Source organism: Nerophis lumbriciformis, linkage group LG08 (assembly GCF_033978685.3).
Source record: "Nerophis lumbriciformis linkage group LG08, RoL_Nlum_v2.1, whole genome shotgun sequence".
NCBI lineage: Eukaryota > Metazoa > Chordata > Actinopteri > Syngnathiformes > Syngnathidae > Nerophis > Nerophis lumbriciformis.
The window spans coordinates 45,907,501-45,925,000 of NC_084555.2; the positions used below are offsets into that span (position 1 = coordinate 45,907,501).

A 17,500-nucleotide genomic window follows, 5' to 3' on the forward strand; every position below is an offset into this window, starting at 1 on the left:
CATGGGCCAAATATTATCTTTAAGTAGTAATATTAGTTGCCTATATAAGATAAAAAGAAATAATGTATAATATATTATTAGAATAGAATATATTTGCTTGTTATTGTAAAGATATACTGTACTTGTTAAACTTAATAATACATATTATGATTATTATTATACAATGAATATTATACAGTGTATTATAGTACATTATTAGTATTGGTATTACATAGAAGAAATAATATATTATAAAGATCATCTTTTTGTATTATTTTGTATTATAATTAGGGATGTCCGATAATGGCTTTTTTGCCGATATCCGATATTACGATACTGTCCAACTCTTAATTACCGATACCGATATATGCAGTCGTGGAATGAACACATTATTATGCCTAATTTGGACAACCAGGTATGGTGAAGATAAGGTGCTTTTTAAAAAAATTAATAAGATAAATAAATTAAAAACATTTTCTTGAATAAAAAAGAAAGCAAAACGGTTACATAGAAAGTAGTCATTATTGAAAACGAGTAAAATTAACTGTTAAAGGTTAGTACTATTAGTGGACCAGCAGCACGCACAATCATGTGTGCTTACGGACTGTATCCCTTGCAGACTGTATTAAAAATGATCAAAAATCATACCTCAGAAAAAAATCCCTGGATTACAAGGGGGATCTTAAAGTCCATCAGACAAAAGAATAAACTCTACAAATGTTATATTTCGAACCCTACTACTGTCAACAAAGAAAAATACACAAATTATAGAAATAAATTAACTCATATTATCAGGAAAAGTAAGCGCAACTATTATTCTGAACTATTACAAGCATCGCAGGGGGATTGTAGGAGAACATGGAACGTGTTGAATACTGTTCTCAACAAGGGACATAAGGCCCCTGTTGTTCCGGATACAGGGTCAAATAGGGCTGATCTTGCCAATAGTTTTAATACATTTTTTGCTTCTATTGGGGAAAACCTATCCAGTAAAATAGGTCAACCTCCAGGGTATTCCTTTAAAGAATTTTTATCAGGCAGCTACCCTAGCTCCTTTTTCATGCAGCCAACCGACATCAATGAGCTTTATACGATCATTATGGACCTAAAGTCATCACATACAGCTGGAGTGGACGGGATATGTAGCAAAACTTGAAAGCCATAGCAAATGTGATCATAAATCCTCTCTGTCACTGTATAAACCTGTCACTTAGTGCTGGCATTGTACCCAAAATGTCCAAAGTGGCAAAAATAATCCCAATTTTTAAATCAGGTGATAAAAATAATATGAACAATTATAGGCCAATTTCAATTTTACCAACATTTTCAAAAATATTTGAGAAAGTGGTCTATAACCGACTGAATGGCTTTCTGGAAAAACTAAATATCCTTGTCCCCTCCCAATATGGTTTTCGTAAAAAAAGCACCACCTGTATGGCTATACTCGACCTTTTGGAAAAGGTCAATGACTGTATTGAAGAAGGAAAATGCGGTATTGGCATTTTTTGGATCTATCCAAGGCCTTTGACACAATAGACTTTGAGATCTTATTGTATAAGCTATATCACTATGGTGTCAGAGGGGTACCTCTCGATTGGTTCCGCTCTTACCTATACGGAAGGCAGCAATGTGTATGCGTCAATGATCACAATTCACCCTGTATGACCATAAATTATGGGGTTCCCCAGGGATCCATCTTGGGGCCTCTCCTTTTTATCCTATACATAAACGATTTTGTAAACTCCTCCGAAACTTTTCATAAAATAATTTTTGCTGACGATACAAATTTGTTTACCTCACACAGGAGCCTACACGATCTACAAGTAACTGTCAATTCAGAGCTTGTGAAAGTAGATTCCTGGTTCAAATGCAATAAGCTCTCACTTAATGTAAATAAAACAAATTTTATTCTATTTCGTTCTAATAAAAACCGGACAAATACTGAGCACTGCCATATCAACATCAATGGGCAGGAAATACAGAGAGTGTACTCCACAAAATTCCTGGGGGTCTTCATTGATGAATACCTCAATTTCAAATGTCACATTAGCCATCTGTTAAACAAATTATCCAAATATGTTGGCCTGTTCTTTCACCTTCGTCATTATCTTCCTCTTTATGCTCTACTCACACTATATAAAACTCTCTTTGAACCACATCTAAACTACTGTAATGTCATCTGGTGTAACACCTTCCCTACCTACCTCCACAAATTAGAATCTATGCAAAAGAAAATTATACGGGCCCTGTCATGGTCCAAGTTTAATGCCCCCACTCGACATCTATTCCATAATTATCATCTCTTAAGACTGACAGAGTTCAATATTTATCAAAATGCTTGTTTAACCTATCAAGTCATTTACAGGCTGAATTTAAGGCTCTGTAGCTTGGTTCCTATCTACCATCCCCAGCATGCCCACAACACTCGTAACTTAGATCTGATATCAGGGAAACATCGTTTACTGGATTGTACCGCTCGAAGTGTTGTATGCAGGGGACCAAAGATTTGGAACCGGCTTAATGAGAACCTCAAGATGCTGTATCCATTCTCCAACTTCAAAAATAAACTAAAAACTTATCTATTAACCACCTATATTTAATGCCTCATGTAGGGTAGACTACTGTTGGGTTTTGCATGGTTGAATGAATGTATGTATGTATGTGTATGCTTGCTTTAGTACTATTATCTTGTGTTAATCATATAGCGTTGTTTTTTTGTTTTGTTTTTTGTTGTTGTACTTGCTACCATGTTCCATCATTCCATGTATATTCCATCATTCCATGTATATTCTATCCTCTGGACCCCCTGTCAAAAGCTTCTTCTAGCTTATTTGGGGGACCCTTTCACGTACCAACATCTTTAAATGATGATATTTTACTACTATTGTATTTGTTATATGGTATTGTGAATAAACCTGAAACTTAAAGTATTGATATATATTGATATATAATGTAGGAACCACAATATTAATAACACAAAGAAACAACCCTTTTGTGTGAATGAGTGTACCGTAAATGGAGGAGGGAGGTTTTTTGGGTTGGTGCACTAATTGTAAGTGTATCTTGTGTTTTTTTATGTTGATTTAATAAAAATAGATTAAAAAAATAAAAATAAAAACAATACCGAAAGTTTTAAAAAAAACGATACCGATAATTTCCGATATTACATTTTAAAGCATTTATCGGCCGATAATATCGGACATCGCTAATTATAATATTTGTATTATCATTTGTGAATTATATTTATATAGCGCTTTTCTCTACTGACTCAAAGCGCTTTACATAGTGAAACCCAATATCTAAGCAGGTGGGTAAAGTGTCTTGCCCAAGGACACAACGGCAGTGACTAGAATGGCAGAACCTGGAACCCTCGAGTTGCTGGCACGCCACACTAATCAGAATACATGATACTAGTTCAGGGGTGTCAAACTGGTTTTCATTGAGGGCCATGTTGCAGTTTTGACTGCCCTCACTTGGAACATGAATAGAAGAAACATCCATGTATAAGGGTTAGCCGCATGATATTGTCACATGCATTTGATTAGTGAATGTATATTTGACCTACACTGTAAGAGAGAAAAAAAAAAGTGGGTTTTGCGGTCAAAAATTTTTACCATAAAATTTACAGTAAAATACTCATACTCTATTTTACTGTAAAATTCTGGTGATTGAGCTGCCGGTTTTTTGTTTGTTTATTTGCGTAAAAAAATATGGTTGCTGTTTTCACAGTGTATTACTGTAAATGTACAAAAGGTATAACGGTTTGTTTCTTATGGGAGAATTCTGAAGACCGAGCTGTTTTTAAAAAATATATATTTTGTTTACGGTGTACAATTTGATGGATAACTTGCTTTGAAATCATAAGGCTAAGTAGATATTTACGTATGTTTTTACCCCATAAATGTTCCGAATGTATGATAATATAATATCTGTTGCATTATTAGATACATAAAGTTTCAAATATATATAACTGCACGCAGTGCATGTCTTTTTTTTCTGTCAAAATAGAAAAAGAAAGAAAGATAAAGTACTTCATTGAGGCATATTATTTCCAAGCTTTCATGGGCCATTCAAAATGATGTGGCGTGCCAAATCTAGCCCCCGGGCTTTGAGTTTGACACCTGTGTACTAGTTGTATTGTTATTTTTTTATAATAGGATAATGATATATTTTACTATTTGTATATATATGTTATTATTACTGTGGTTATTTTTTTATTTCTTCAATATAATGAGTCAAATCTATTTGTTGTATTATTAGTTATCAACATAACATAAATAACTACTAACGATAGTAATATAATACCAATAAAAATTAATACCGTATTTTTCGGAGTATAAGTCGCACCGGCCGAAAATGCATGATAAAGAAGGAAAAAAACATATATAAGTCGCACTGGAGTATAAGTCGCATTTTTTGGGGAAATGTATGTGATAAAAGCCAACACCAAGAATAGACATTTGAAAGGCAATTTAAAATAAATAAAGAATAGTGAACAACAGGCTGAATAAGTGTACGTTATATGAGGCATAAATAACCAACTGAGAACGTGCCTGGTATGTTAACGTAACATATTATGGTAAGAGTCATTCAAATAACTATAACATATAGAACATGCTATACGTTTACCAAACAATCTGTCACTCCTAATCGCTAAATCCCATGAAATCTTATACGTCTAGTCTCTTACGTGAATGAGATAAATAATATTATTTGATATTTTACGCTAATGTGTTAATAATTTCACACATAAGTCGCTCCTGAGTATAAGTCGCACCCCCGGCCAAACTATGAAAAAAACTGCGACTTATAGTCCGAAAAATACGGTAATAATCGTCTGCATGTAATCTTTTCACAATAACACTAAAAAGACTAGAAAATTCCCGTAGAAGTTTTGATGGGCCTGCTATCTGTGCCCTGGTCCTCTGGCCGGGGGTCGCCGGAAGCCGCCGTCAATATTAGATGTTACCGAGTGTCTGAATGCGTGAGTTTTAGGCATACTTGCCAACCTTGAGACCTCCGATTTCGGGAGGTGGGGGGCGGGGGGGGGGGGGGGGGGAGGAGCGTGGTTAAGATATATATATATATATAAGAAATACTTGAATTTCAGTGAATTCTAGCTAGCTATATATATATATATATATATATATATATATATATATATATATATATATATATAAATAAATAAAAGAAATACTTGAATTTCAGTGTTCATTTATTTACACATATACACACACATAACACTCATCTACTCATTGTTGAGTTAAGGGTTGAATTGTCCATCCTTGTTCTATTCTCTGTCACTATTTCAGAACACACACGTTATACAAATATACATTATAAAATCAATAAGAAAACGGGAGCTCTAATTTGGGAGTCTGAATTAGGATCAGAAGTTCCTATATAAACATTGCGCACCCACGTCGCCCTTTTGTATTGATTACTGCAGCTGTGCACTGGATTCATTCACAAATACAAACTACAACTCACAAACACTTTAGAGTTAGGCTCCACCATCAGAATGTGTACTTAAACTTATAAAGATCACATGGATATTATTCAGTGAGTTGATTCACCAAAACTAACCTGTTATACAGGAGGAAAAAGCACACAGGACGTTTCAATTGTTCACGGACTGGTCGCGCTCATCAGAATGACAAGACACTTCCGGTCTGCAGGTGATAGCATTCAATTGGGAAGAAACGCCCTACTGCCCCCTACTGACCAATGTGAATACTGATAAATGTGGAACGACAGCTCCAAAAACGAATTCAAACCACAAAATAAAATAAATAAATCAACACAAAAATGTGACACATTATGGGTGGGTCACATATGCATGTACAGTAGATGTCAGTATTGTCCTGTTTAAAAGTGTCACAACATTGCTGTTTACGGCAGACGAACTGCTTTACGGCAGACGAAAACTTGACTGCTGTTGTTGTGTGTTGTTACCGCGCTGGGAGGACGTTAATGGAACTGCCTAACAATAAACCCACATAAGAAACCAAGAACTCGCCCTCGATCATTAGCTGTTTATATTGTGGGAAAGCGGACGTGTGAACAGGCTGTCAACATGTCACTCAGGTCCGCATGGAGCTGGAGGGGGCGTGGCCTCCAGCTCCGCCTGAATTTCGGGAGATTTTCGGGAGAAAATTTGTCCCGGGAGGTTTTCGGGAGAGCCGCTGAATTCCGGGAGTCTCCCGGAAAATCCGGGAGGGTTGGCAAGTATGGTTTTAGGTGTAACTGTACGAAACGAGCCACAGAGCTAGCCTAAAACAGCAGCATGTTGACATAAAAATGCTAACACTTAGCATGTGTGCTAATGATAGCATGATAACAGTCAGCATGTTTCGTATTCCAAGTTATACGACTCAAAGGTGTATGACAGCGGAAATAGAAGAAAAAGTGTAAAAATAGGTGAAAAAGTTAGCAAGCCTAAGTTAGCTTGCTAGCATGCTATAGTTTGCATGCTAACAGTGAAGAAGTGTCACCTACCAAGTTATATGACTCTTAGGTGTATGGCTGGGGAATTACAGAAAAAAAGAGTAAATTTAGCACCAAAAAAAAGATAGCACTTAAATGTAATATATTTTATTATTACTGTGTATTTTTTTTTTTATTTCTTCAATATAATGAGTCAAATATTTTTATTAGTTATCAATATAAAATAAATAACTACTAACAATAGTAATATAATACCAATAAAAATATATTATATAATCGTTTACATGTAATCTTTTTACAATGACAGTAAAAAGATAATTGAATAATTATATCTTTTTTATCATTTTATAATTATAACATGATACTGTTATAATTTTTAAATATTTTTTATTATTATTTGTAATTTCCTCAATATGATAATATTAAGCCAAATGTTGTCTTTATTTGTTATAGTATTAGTAGATAGTGTAGGCGACCCCGAAGGGAATAAGCGGTAGAAAATGGATGGATGGATGCTGTATCACTATCACCAACCACAACTACCAACTTCCAAAGCAAAATATGAATCCAAAAAAGTTGCGGAGAAACGCGACAGGCAGTGTTTAACTTCTCTGTATGCTTCTATGACATTTGAAACATTGCCTGCACGCATAATAAAGCCACCACAGTTTGACCCTGGAACAGACTATTGCTGTTTTCCTGGTGTTGTCAGAGATCTGGACGGCACGACTCAGTCTCTGCGAGGCGTGGAGAGCGAGAAGGAGGAGCTGAGCAGTCTGACCGTCATGCTGCAGAAGTCCATCGAGGTCGTTCCAACTTTTATTGATCCACGTTTGGAACATTTGTGACGTCACCACAATCGACTTTGGCAGCTTCAGCATCGACGTGGTTTTTACTCTGGCATGTGTTTGTGCAGCAACTCTCTGAGGAGAAGCAGAGAACTTTGGAGCTGCTGGAGGAAGAGAAGGAGGTGGCGGGAGAAGAAGAGGAGGATGACGACGAGGAGGAGGAGGAGCAAGAGAACAGAAAGTGTCAGGAGGCCAAGGAGTTGGGGAACTTGGACCTTCTGCAGGATCTTCATCACATTGAGGAGCAGATGAAGCTGCTGCTGAAGGAGAAGGAGCAGGCTGATGAGAAGTAAGATCTCTTGATTAGATGACTCACCACCACATTAATATTAAAACTAGGGATGTCCGATAATTGCTTTAAAATGTAATATCGGAAATTATCGGTATCTGTTTCAAAATGATCGGTATCAGTTCCAAAAAGTAAAATGTATGACTTTTTAAAACGTAGGGAGAAGTACAGAGCGCCAATAAACCTTAAAGGCACTGCCTTTGCGTGTCGGCCCAGTCACATAATATCTACGGCTTTTCACATACACAAGTGAATGCAAGGCATACTTGGTCAAAAGCCATACAGGTCACACTGAGGGTGGCCGTATAAACAACTTTAACACTGTTACAAATATGCGCCACACTGTGAACCCACACCAAACAAGAATGACAAACACATATCGGGAGAACATCCGCACCGTAACACAACATAAACACAACAGAACAAATACCCAGAACCCCTTGCAGCACTAACTCTTCCAGGACGCTACAATATATACACCCCCCCCACACACACACACACACACCTCATTTGAATAATATACTGTAAATACAGTCTATTATACAGCATTATTCACATGTGAATAATATAAATACAGTCTATTATACTAGACCGGGGGTCGGCAACACGCGGCTCTAGAGCCGCATACGGCTCTTTAGCGCCGCCCTAGTGGCTCTCTGGAGCTTTTTCAAAAATGTATGAAAAATGGAAAAAGATGAGGGGGAAAAAAAATAATTTTGTTTTAGTATGGTTTCTGTAGGAGGACAAACATGACACAAACCTCCCTAATTGTTATAAATCCCACTGTTTATATTAAACATGCTTCACTGATTCCAGTATTTGGCGAGCGCCGTTTTGTCCTACTAATTTTGGCGGTCCTTGAACTCACCTTAGTTTGTTTACATATATAACTTTCTCCGACTTCCTAGGACGTGTTTTATCCTTTTTCTGTCTCATTTTGTCCACCAAACTTTTAACTTTGTGCATGAATGCACAAAGGTGAGTTTTGTTGATGTTATTGACTTGTGTGGAGTGCTAATCAGACATATTTGGTCACTGCATGACTGCAAGCTAATCGATGCTAACATGCTATTTAGGCTAGCGATATGTACATATTGCATCATTATGCCTCATTTGTAGCTACATTTGAGGTCATTTAGTTTCCTTTAAGTCCTCTTAATTCAATGTATATCTCATGACACACTATCTGTATGTAATATGGCTTTTAATTTTTTGCAACTCCAGACAAATGTGTTTTTGTATTTTTGGTCCAATATGGCTCTTTCAACATTTTGGGTTGCCGACCTCTGTTCTAGACTGACCATACGTCCTCTTTTCCCCGGACATGTCGTCTTTTGTGGGGTTGTCCGGGCGGGGTTTCTTAAATGCCTCAAATGTCCGGCATTTTGAGTCAGGGTTGCGTGTATTTTCAATGTACGTCTAGGGTTAAGAAGGGGTTAAAAACAAAACAAGTTGTGAAGGAGTGTGCATGCAGCAGCATTGGTGAGGGAGGGGCAGAGACAGAAAGAGCGAAGGAGACGATTGATTGACATACTTGCCAATCATCTCGATTTTCCCGGGAGACTCCCGAATATTAGTGTCTCTGCCGAAAATCTTGCAGGACAACCATTCTCCCGAATTTCTCCCTATTTACACCTAGACCATAACATTGGAGCGTGCGTTAAAGGCACTGCCTTTGCGTGCCGGCCCAGTCACATAATATCTACGGCTTTTCACACACACAAGTGAATGCAAGGCATACTTGATCAACAGCCATACAGGTCACACTGAGGATGGCCGTATAAACAACTTTAACACTGTTACAAATATGCGCCACACTGTGAACCCACACCAAACAAGAATGATAAACACATTTCGGGAGAACATCCGCACCGTAACACAACATAAACACAACAGCACAAATACCCAGAACCCCTTGCAGCACTAACTCTTCCGGGACGCTACAATATAACGCATTGAAATCAGAAAGGACGCTGATTTAAAATACTATTAAAATAACCAAAAACATAACAAAAGTGAAATAAAAAAGCTTAAAGGTTAAATGTAATTTAGAAAAAGTTGCAATGTTGACTAATAAAACAAAGCTGTTTTTTTCTTTCTTTCAAACTGTCATTGCTCAAAACATAATATTGAATCAAAATCAATGTTATTATGAATTATTGACCTATCCAAGGTTACCATTACTTCACATCAAATATTCCACTAAGAAAAATATTTTTGGTGGAAGATTTTGCATGTTTTGTGTGTTTGCCATAAAAAAACATAGTTTAGTTTGACAAAAAAAAGGCGGGAAACAAACAAACAAAAAAACATAAAAAAAACTAAAACATTTTGAAATGAGGAATAGATGTGAAGTTGATGTAGACTCCTGAGATTTAAGCGTTAAATATAAAATGTATGTATGCCCTGGCACACCATTATCATCATTTCATCACCCAAGCAAAACACTTTTTACACTTTTATACTGAAATAAATACACCTACGACTTATTAAATAAAACCTACCAGCAGCGGTAAAGTTTAGATCCATGAAGGAAAGAAGAAAGTGAATGAATGTTTATAACTGAATACATTTACATATGCATTTTTTATTATTTCTTTTAATGAATTAAGTAACGTTTATGACAACCTTTTTCCAAAACACAATATAGAATGTGAGATATAACAGGATAATGCATACATTTAGCATTTGTTTTCAAAACGCTTACAAAAAAGTGGGACCCCAAAAATTTACTGTGGGACCCCATTTTTATGACTTGGGACCTCATTTTGAAAATTCCTAGCGCCAACATTGCTGTCAACAGAGGAGAAAAAATGCTTTATTTAAATAAATATATTATTTATAAAGCAAGTTGGAGTATCATTGGCAAATTTTCTCCTTGGCACGCATATATGTGTCTTCTTTTTGGGATTTCACAATATGGTCAGCCTAATTATACAGCATTATTCACATGTGCATAATATAAATATATTCTTCATATACTCTACATTTAAGTACAGTCAAGAACTTGTAAACTGTAAATAAACTTCAACCAACAAGTAGAACATGAAAGGGCAGCAGGAAGTGGAAGTTGCTTGTAAAAGTTGTGTTGTTGTGTTGCAGGCTGAGGGAGAACCAGCAGCGGGCGGAGGTTCTCCAGCAGGAACGGGAGTTTTACTCCTCCCAGGCCAGAACGCTGCAGCAGTCGCTCTGTCAGCTCACTGCAGACAAGCAGCAGACGGAGGCGGAGCTTCAGGTAGCATCTCTGACGTGGGCCGATCCAACACCTTCACCGCCGCACCATCTTCCTGTCAGGTGGAGATTGAGGCGCGCGTGGAGCTGGAGAAGCGTCTGAAGCAGGCGGAGGAGGCCCTGCAGGACCTGGAGAAAGGCCTGAACTCTCTGGAGCGCAGCAAGGAGCGAGAGGAGAAGATGAGAGGAGACGTCACTCAGCTGAGACGTGAGTCCACCTGCGTCTGGACGCTCGCATCCAAAATGTCTTCTTCTTCTTCCTCTTCTTGTCGCCAGGCTTCTTTGAGGAGTGCATCTGTGCGGCCGAGATAGAAGCCAAGCTGCCGGCCATCATGAAGAACGCCGTCTATCTCCACAAGGCGGCCGCACGCCGCATCAAGAGCTGTCGCATCCAGAGGAGAGCTTCTAGACGCCACTGGCGTAAGTTTCTTACTTCACTCTCAACTTGACTATCATGCAGTGAATGTTTTAATGTTTCTTACTTCACTCTCAACTTGACTATCATGCACTGAATGTTTTAATGTTTCTTACTTCACTCTCAACTTGACTATCATGCAGTGAATGTTTTACTGCACTGTAAACTTGACTCTAAACTTTACTATGATGCCATATATTTTTTTACTTTACTGTAAACTTTACTATGATGCCATATCTTTTTTTACTTTACTATGATGCCATATATTTTTTTACTTTACTCTGATGCCATATATTTTTTTACTTTACTGTAAATTTTACTATGGTACCATATATTTGTTTTACTTTACTATGATGCAATTTTATTTTTTTTACTTCACTGGAAACTTTACTATGATGCCATATATTTTTTTACTTTACTGTAAACTTTACTATGGTACCATATATATTTTTTACTTTACTATAATGCCATATATTTTTTTACTTTACTGTAAACTTTACAATGATGTCATATATGTTTTTACTTTACTGTAAACTTTACTATGATGCCATATATTTTTTTACTTTACTATGATGCCTTTTTTTTTTAAATTTACTATGATGCCATATTTTTTTTTTACTTCACTGTAATTTTTACTATGATGCCATATATTTTTTTACTTTACTATGATGCCATTTTTTTTCTTTAATGTAAACTTTACTATGATGCCATTTTTATTTTATTTTATTTACTATGATGCCATTTTTTTTTTTACTTTACTGTAAACTTTACTATGATGCCATATATTGTTTTACTTTACTATGATGCCATATATTTTTTTACTTTATTGTAAACTTTACTATGGTACCATATATTGTTTTACTTTACTATGATGCCATATATTTTTTTACTTTACTGTAAACTTTACTATGGTACCATATATTTTTTTTTTACTTTACTATGATGCCATATATTGTTTTACTTTACTATGATGCCATATATTTTTTTACTTTACTGTAAATTTTACTATGGTACCATATATTTTTTTACTTTACTATGATGCCATTTTATTTTTTTTACTTTACTGTAAACTTTACTATGATGCCATATTTGTTTTACTTTACTGTAAACTTTACTATGGTACCATATATATTTTTTACTTTACTATAATGCCATATATTTTTTTACTTTACTGTAAACTTTACTATGATGCCATATATGTTTTTACTTTACTGTAAACTTTACTATGATGCCATATATTTTTTTACTTTACTGTGATGCTTTTTTTTTTTTTACTTTACTGTAAACTTTACTATGATGCCATATTTTTTTTTTACTTTACTATAATTTTTACTCTGATGCCATATATTTTTTTACTTTACTATGATGCCATTTTTTTTCTTTACTGTAAACTTTACTATGATGCCATTTTTTTTATTTTGTATTTACTATGATGCCATTTTTTTTAACTTTACTGTAAACTTTACTATGATGCCATATATTGTTTTACTTTACTATGATGCCATTTTTTTTTTTACTTTATTGTAAACTTTACTATGGTACCATATATTTTTTTACTTTACTATGATGCCATATATTTTTGTTACTTTACTGTAAACTTTACTATGGTACCATTTTTTTTTTTTTTACTTTACTATGATGCCATATAATTTTTTACTTTACTGTAAACTTTACAATGATGCCAATTTTTTTAACTTTACTGTAAACTTTACTATGATGCCATATATTTTTGTACTTTATTGTAAACTTTACTGTGATGCTATATATTTTTTTAACTTTACAATGATGCCATTTTTTTACTTTACTGTAAACTTTACAATGCCGCCATATTTTTTTTACTTTACTATGATGCCATATATTTTTTTACTTTCCTGTAAACTTTACTCTGATGCCATATATTTTTTTACTTTATTGTAAACTTTACTGTGATGCTATATATTTTTTACTTTACAATGATGCCATTTTTTACTTTACTGTAAACTTTACAATGATGCCATATATTTTTTTTACTTTACTATGATGCCATATATTTTTTTACTTTACTGCAAACTTTACAATGATGCAATTTTTTTTTACTTTACTGTAAACTTTACTATGATGCCATATATTATTTTTACTTTACTATGATGCCATATATTTTTTTACTTTACTGTAAGCTTTACTATGATGCCATATATTTTCTTACTTTACTGTAAACTTTACTATGGTGCCATATATTTTTTTACTTTATTGTAAACTTTACTGTGATGCTATATATTTTTTTTACTTTACAATGATGCCATTTTTTACTTTACTGTAAACTTTACAATGATGCCATATTTTTTTAAACTTTACTATGATGCCATATATTTTTTTACTTTACTGTAAACTTTACTCTGATGCCATATATTTTTTTACTTTACTGTAAACTTTACTCTGATGCCATATATTTTTTTACTTTATTGTAAAGTTTACTGTGATGCTATTTTTTTTTTTACTTTACAATGATGCCATTTTTTTTACTTTACTGTAAACTTTACAATGATGCCATATATTTTTTTACTTTACTATGATGCCATATATTTTTTTACTTTACTGTAAACTTTACAATGATGCAATTTTTTTTACTTTACTGTAAACTTTACTATGATGCCATATATTTTTTTTTACTTTACTATGATGCCATATATTTTTTTACTTTACTGTAAGCTTTACTATGATGCCATATATTTTCTTACTTTACTGTAAACTTTACTATGGTGCCATATTTTTTTTTTTACTTTACTATGATGCCATATATTTTTTTTACTTTACTGTAAACTTTACTATGATGCTATTTATTTTTTTACTTTACTATGATGCCATTTTTTTTAAACTTTACTATGATTCTATATATTTTTTTACTTTACTGTAAACTTTACTCAGTCTAAACTTAATATTGATGGCGTATTTATTATTTAAGTTAAAGTTAAAGTACCAATGATAGTCACACACACACACTAGGTGTGGCGAAATTATTCTCTGCATTTGACCCATCACCCTTGTTCACCCCCTGGGAGGTGAGGGGAGCAGTGAGCAGCAGCGGTGGCCGCGCCCGGGAATAATTTTTGGTGATTTAACCCCCAATTCCAACCCTTGATGCTGAGTGCCAAGCAGGGAGGTAATGGGTCCCATTTTTATAGTCTTTGGTATGACTCGGCCGGGGTTTGAACTCACAACCTACCCATCTCAGGGCGGACACTCTAACCACTAGGCCACTGAGTAGGTTTTGCAGTAAATGTTACTCGAAACTTTACGATGATGGTGTACGTTTGTTGCACGCACACCTTACTCCAAACTAGTGTTGTCCCGATACCAGTATTTCCATACTTTTCGATACTTTTCTAAATAAAGGGCACCACAAAAAATGGCATTATTGGCTTTATTTGAACAAAAAATCTTAGGGTACATCAAACATGTTTATTATTGCAAGTTTGTTCTTAAATAAAATAGTGAACATACAAGACAACTTCTGTTTTAGTGTTATTGCATATAGTTGTGTTTTGGCTTTATGTGCTGTGTTGTGACGTTTGCATTTGTTTTGGCTTTTGCAATGGTGTTGTGGCGTAAAGTTGTTGTGACGAGAAGTTGCTTTGTGGCTTTCTGTCGTGGCGTAAAGTTGTGTTGTGGCTTTATGTTGTTGTGTTGTGGTGTTTGCAATCGTGTTGGGGCATCAAGTTGTTGTTATGGCTTTATGTTCTTGTGCTGTGAAATGTGCATTAGTTGTGGTGTTTACAATTGTGTCGTGGCTTTATGTTGTCGTGTTGTGGCTTTATGTTGTTGTGTTGTGGCTTTATGTTGTGGTGTTTGCAATCGTGTTGCAAACACCACAACATAAAGCCACAACACAATTGTTTTTTATGTTATGTTGTGGCTTTATGTTGTTGAGTTGTGGCATAAAGTTGTTGTGTCATGGCTTTATGTTCTTGTGGCGTGAAGTTGTTGTGTTGTGATATTTGCATTATTTGTGATGTTTACAATTGTGTTGTGGCTTTATGTTGTTGTGTTTGCAATCGTGTTGTGGCATCAAGTTGTTGTGTTATGGCTTTATGTTCTTGTGGCGTGAAGTTGTTGTGTTGTGACATTTGCAGTAGTTGTGGTGTTTACAATTGTGTTGTGGCTTTATGTTGTTGTGTTGTGGTGTTTGCAATCGTGTTGTGGCATCAAGTTGTTGTGTTATGGCGTTATGTTCTTGTGGCGTGAAGTTGTTGTGTTGTGGTGCTTAAAATTGTGGTGTGGCTTTATGTTGTCGTGTTGTGGCTTTATGTTGAGTTGTGGCATCAAGTTGTTGTGTTGTGGTGCTTAAAATTGTGGTGTGGCTTTATGTTGTCGTGTTGTGGCTTTATGTTGAGTTGTGGCATCAAGTTATTGTGTTATGGCTTTATGTTCTTGTCGCATGAAGTTGTTGTGTTGTGACATTTGCATTAGTTGTGGTGTATACAATTGTGTTGTGGCTTTATGTTGAGTTGTGGCATCAAGTTGTTGTGTTATGGCTTTATGTTCTTGTGTCTTGAAGTTGTTGTGTTGTGACATGTGCATTATTTGTGGTGTATACAATTGTGTTGTGGCTTTATGTTGAGTTGTGGCATCAAGTTGTTGTGTTATGGCTTTATGTTCTTGTGGCGTGAAGTTGTTGTGTTGTGACATTTGCAGTAGTTGTGGTGTTTACAATTGTGTTGTGGCTTTATGTTGTTGTGTTGTGGTGTTTGCAATCGTGTTGTGGCATCAAGTTGTTGTGTTATGGCGTTATGTTCTTGTGGCGTGAAGTTGTTGTGTTGTGGTGCTTAAAATTGTGGTGTGGCTTTATGTTGTCGTGTTGTGGCTTTATGTTGAGTTGTGGCATCAAGTTATTGTGTTATGGCTTTATGTTCTTGTCGCATGAAGTTGTTGTGTTGTGACATTTGCATTAGTTGTGGTGTATACAATTGTGTTGTGGCTTTATGTTGAGTTGTGGCATCAAGTTGTTGTGTTATGGCTTTATGTTCTTGTGGCTTGAAGTTGTTGTGTTGTGACATGTGCATTATTTGTGGTGTATACAATTGTGTTGTGGCTTTATGTTGAGTTGTGGCATCAAGTTGTTGTGTTATGGCTTTATGTTCTTGTGGCTTGAAGTTGTTGTGTTGTGACATGTGCATTATTTGTGGTGTATACAATTGTGTTGTGGCTTTATGTTCTTGTGGCATGAAGTTGAACATTTGCATTAGTTGTGGTGTTTACAATGTGGCTTTATGTTGTCGTGTTGTGGGTTTATGTTGAGTTGTGGCACCAAGTTGTTGTGTTATGGCTTCATGTTCTCGTGGCGTGAAGTTGTTGTGTTGTGACATTTGCATTAGTTGTGGTGTTTACTATTGTGTTGTGGCTCTATGTTGTCGTGTTGTGGCATCAAGTTGAGTTGTGGCATCAAGTTGTTGTGTTGTGGCGTTTGCATTTGTGTTGAGCCACAGTAAGAAGACGTTAAGCTTAAAAAGTAATTAAAGGTAAATTCCACACAATTTGAACAGTAACACTGTTGCATGATTCTTTGGCGTACCACTAGATGGCCCCCACGTGCCACTACCACACTTTGAGAATCACTTTTCTATATGAACAAACATATTGTGTATTATATATTTAACTGTATATATGAAGTGTATGTAGAAAAAAAAAAGTGAGGAATCTTTTCAAGCATCGTGTTGTGTGACTGCAGTGCAACACTCCAAGTCCTTGGCCACAGCGAGCGAGGAGGGCGGCGGCAGCATGGAGGAGCTGAGGGAGACGGCGCGCAGGCTGACCTGTGACAGCAGCTTCAGGGAGGACGTGTACAAGATCATGGCGCGTAAGGAAGCCAGCTTTGACCAGGACTGACGCACACTTCACACCACCTGCTTCACCTTCTTTAGGCTCCTAGCTTGTAGGCTCAACTAGGTTTGTTTTGCCCACTACATTAAATCTGCACTTAAAAAAACACAACTTCTTTCATCTTTATGTACCTTATTTATCGGTTTATAAGTCGCTCCGGAGTATAAGTCGCACCGGCCGAAAATGCATAATAAAGAAGGGAAAAAACATATATAAGTCGCTCTCGAGCAGGGGTCCCCGAACTTTTTGACTCGGGGGCCGCATTGGGTTAAAAAAATTTAGCCGGAGGCCGGGCTGTGTATATACAGGTAAAAGCCAGTAAATTAGAATATTTTGAAAAACTTGATTTATTTCAGTAATTGCATTCAAAAGGTGTAACTTGTACATTATATTTATTCATTGCACACAGACTGATGCATTCAAATGTTTATTTCA

At 35.6% G+C, this 17,500-nt stretch overlaps 1 protein-coding gene across 1 annotated transcript in view; it reads left to right on the top strand.

The window, feature by feature from the left end:
- plekhd1 (pleckstrin homology domain containing, family D (with coiled-coil domains) member 1) overlaps positions 1 to 17,356 on the top strand; it is a 25,324-nt gene extending 7,968 nt beyond the window's left edge. The window contains exons 8-13 of the mRNA XM_061969045.1: positions 7,139 to 7,232; positions 7,343 to 7,563; positions 10,666 to 10,798; positions 10,858 to 11,002; positions 11,071 to 11,214; positions 16,914 to 17,356. Coding sequence (XP_061825029.1) covers positions 7,139 to 7,232; positions 7,343 to 7,563; positions 10,666 to 10,798; positions 10,858 to 11,002; positions 11,071 to 11,214; positions 16,914 to 17,071 — 895 coding nt within the window. The 3' untranslated portion in view covers positions 17,072 to 17,356. The remainder of the gene's footprint in view (positions 1 to 7,138; positions 7,233 to 7,342; positions 7,564 to 10,665; positions 10,799 to 10,857; positions 11,003 to 11,070; positions 11,215 to 16,913) is intronic.
- Positions 17,357 to 17,500: the final 144 nt, after the last annotated feature.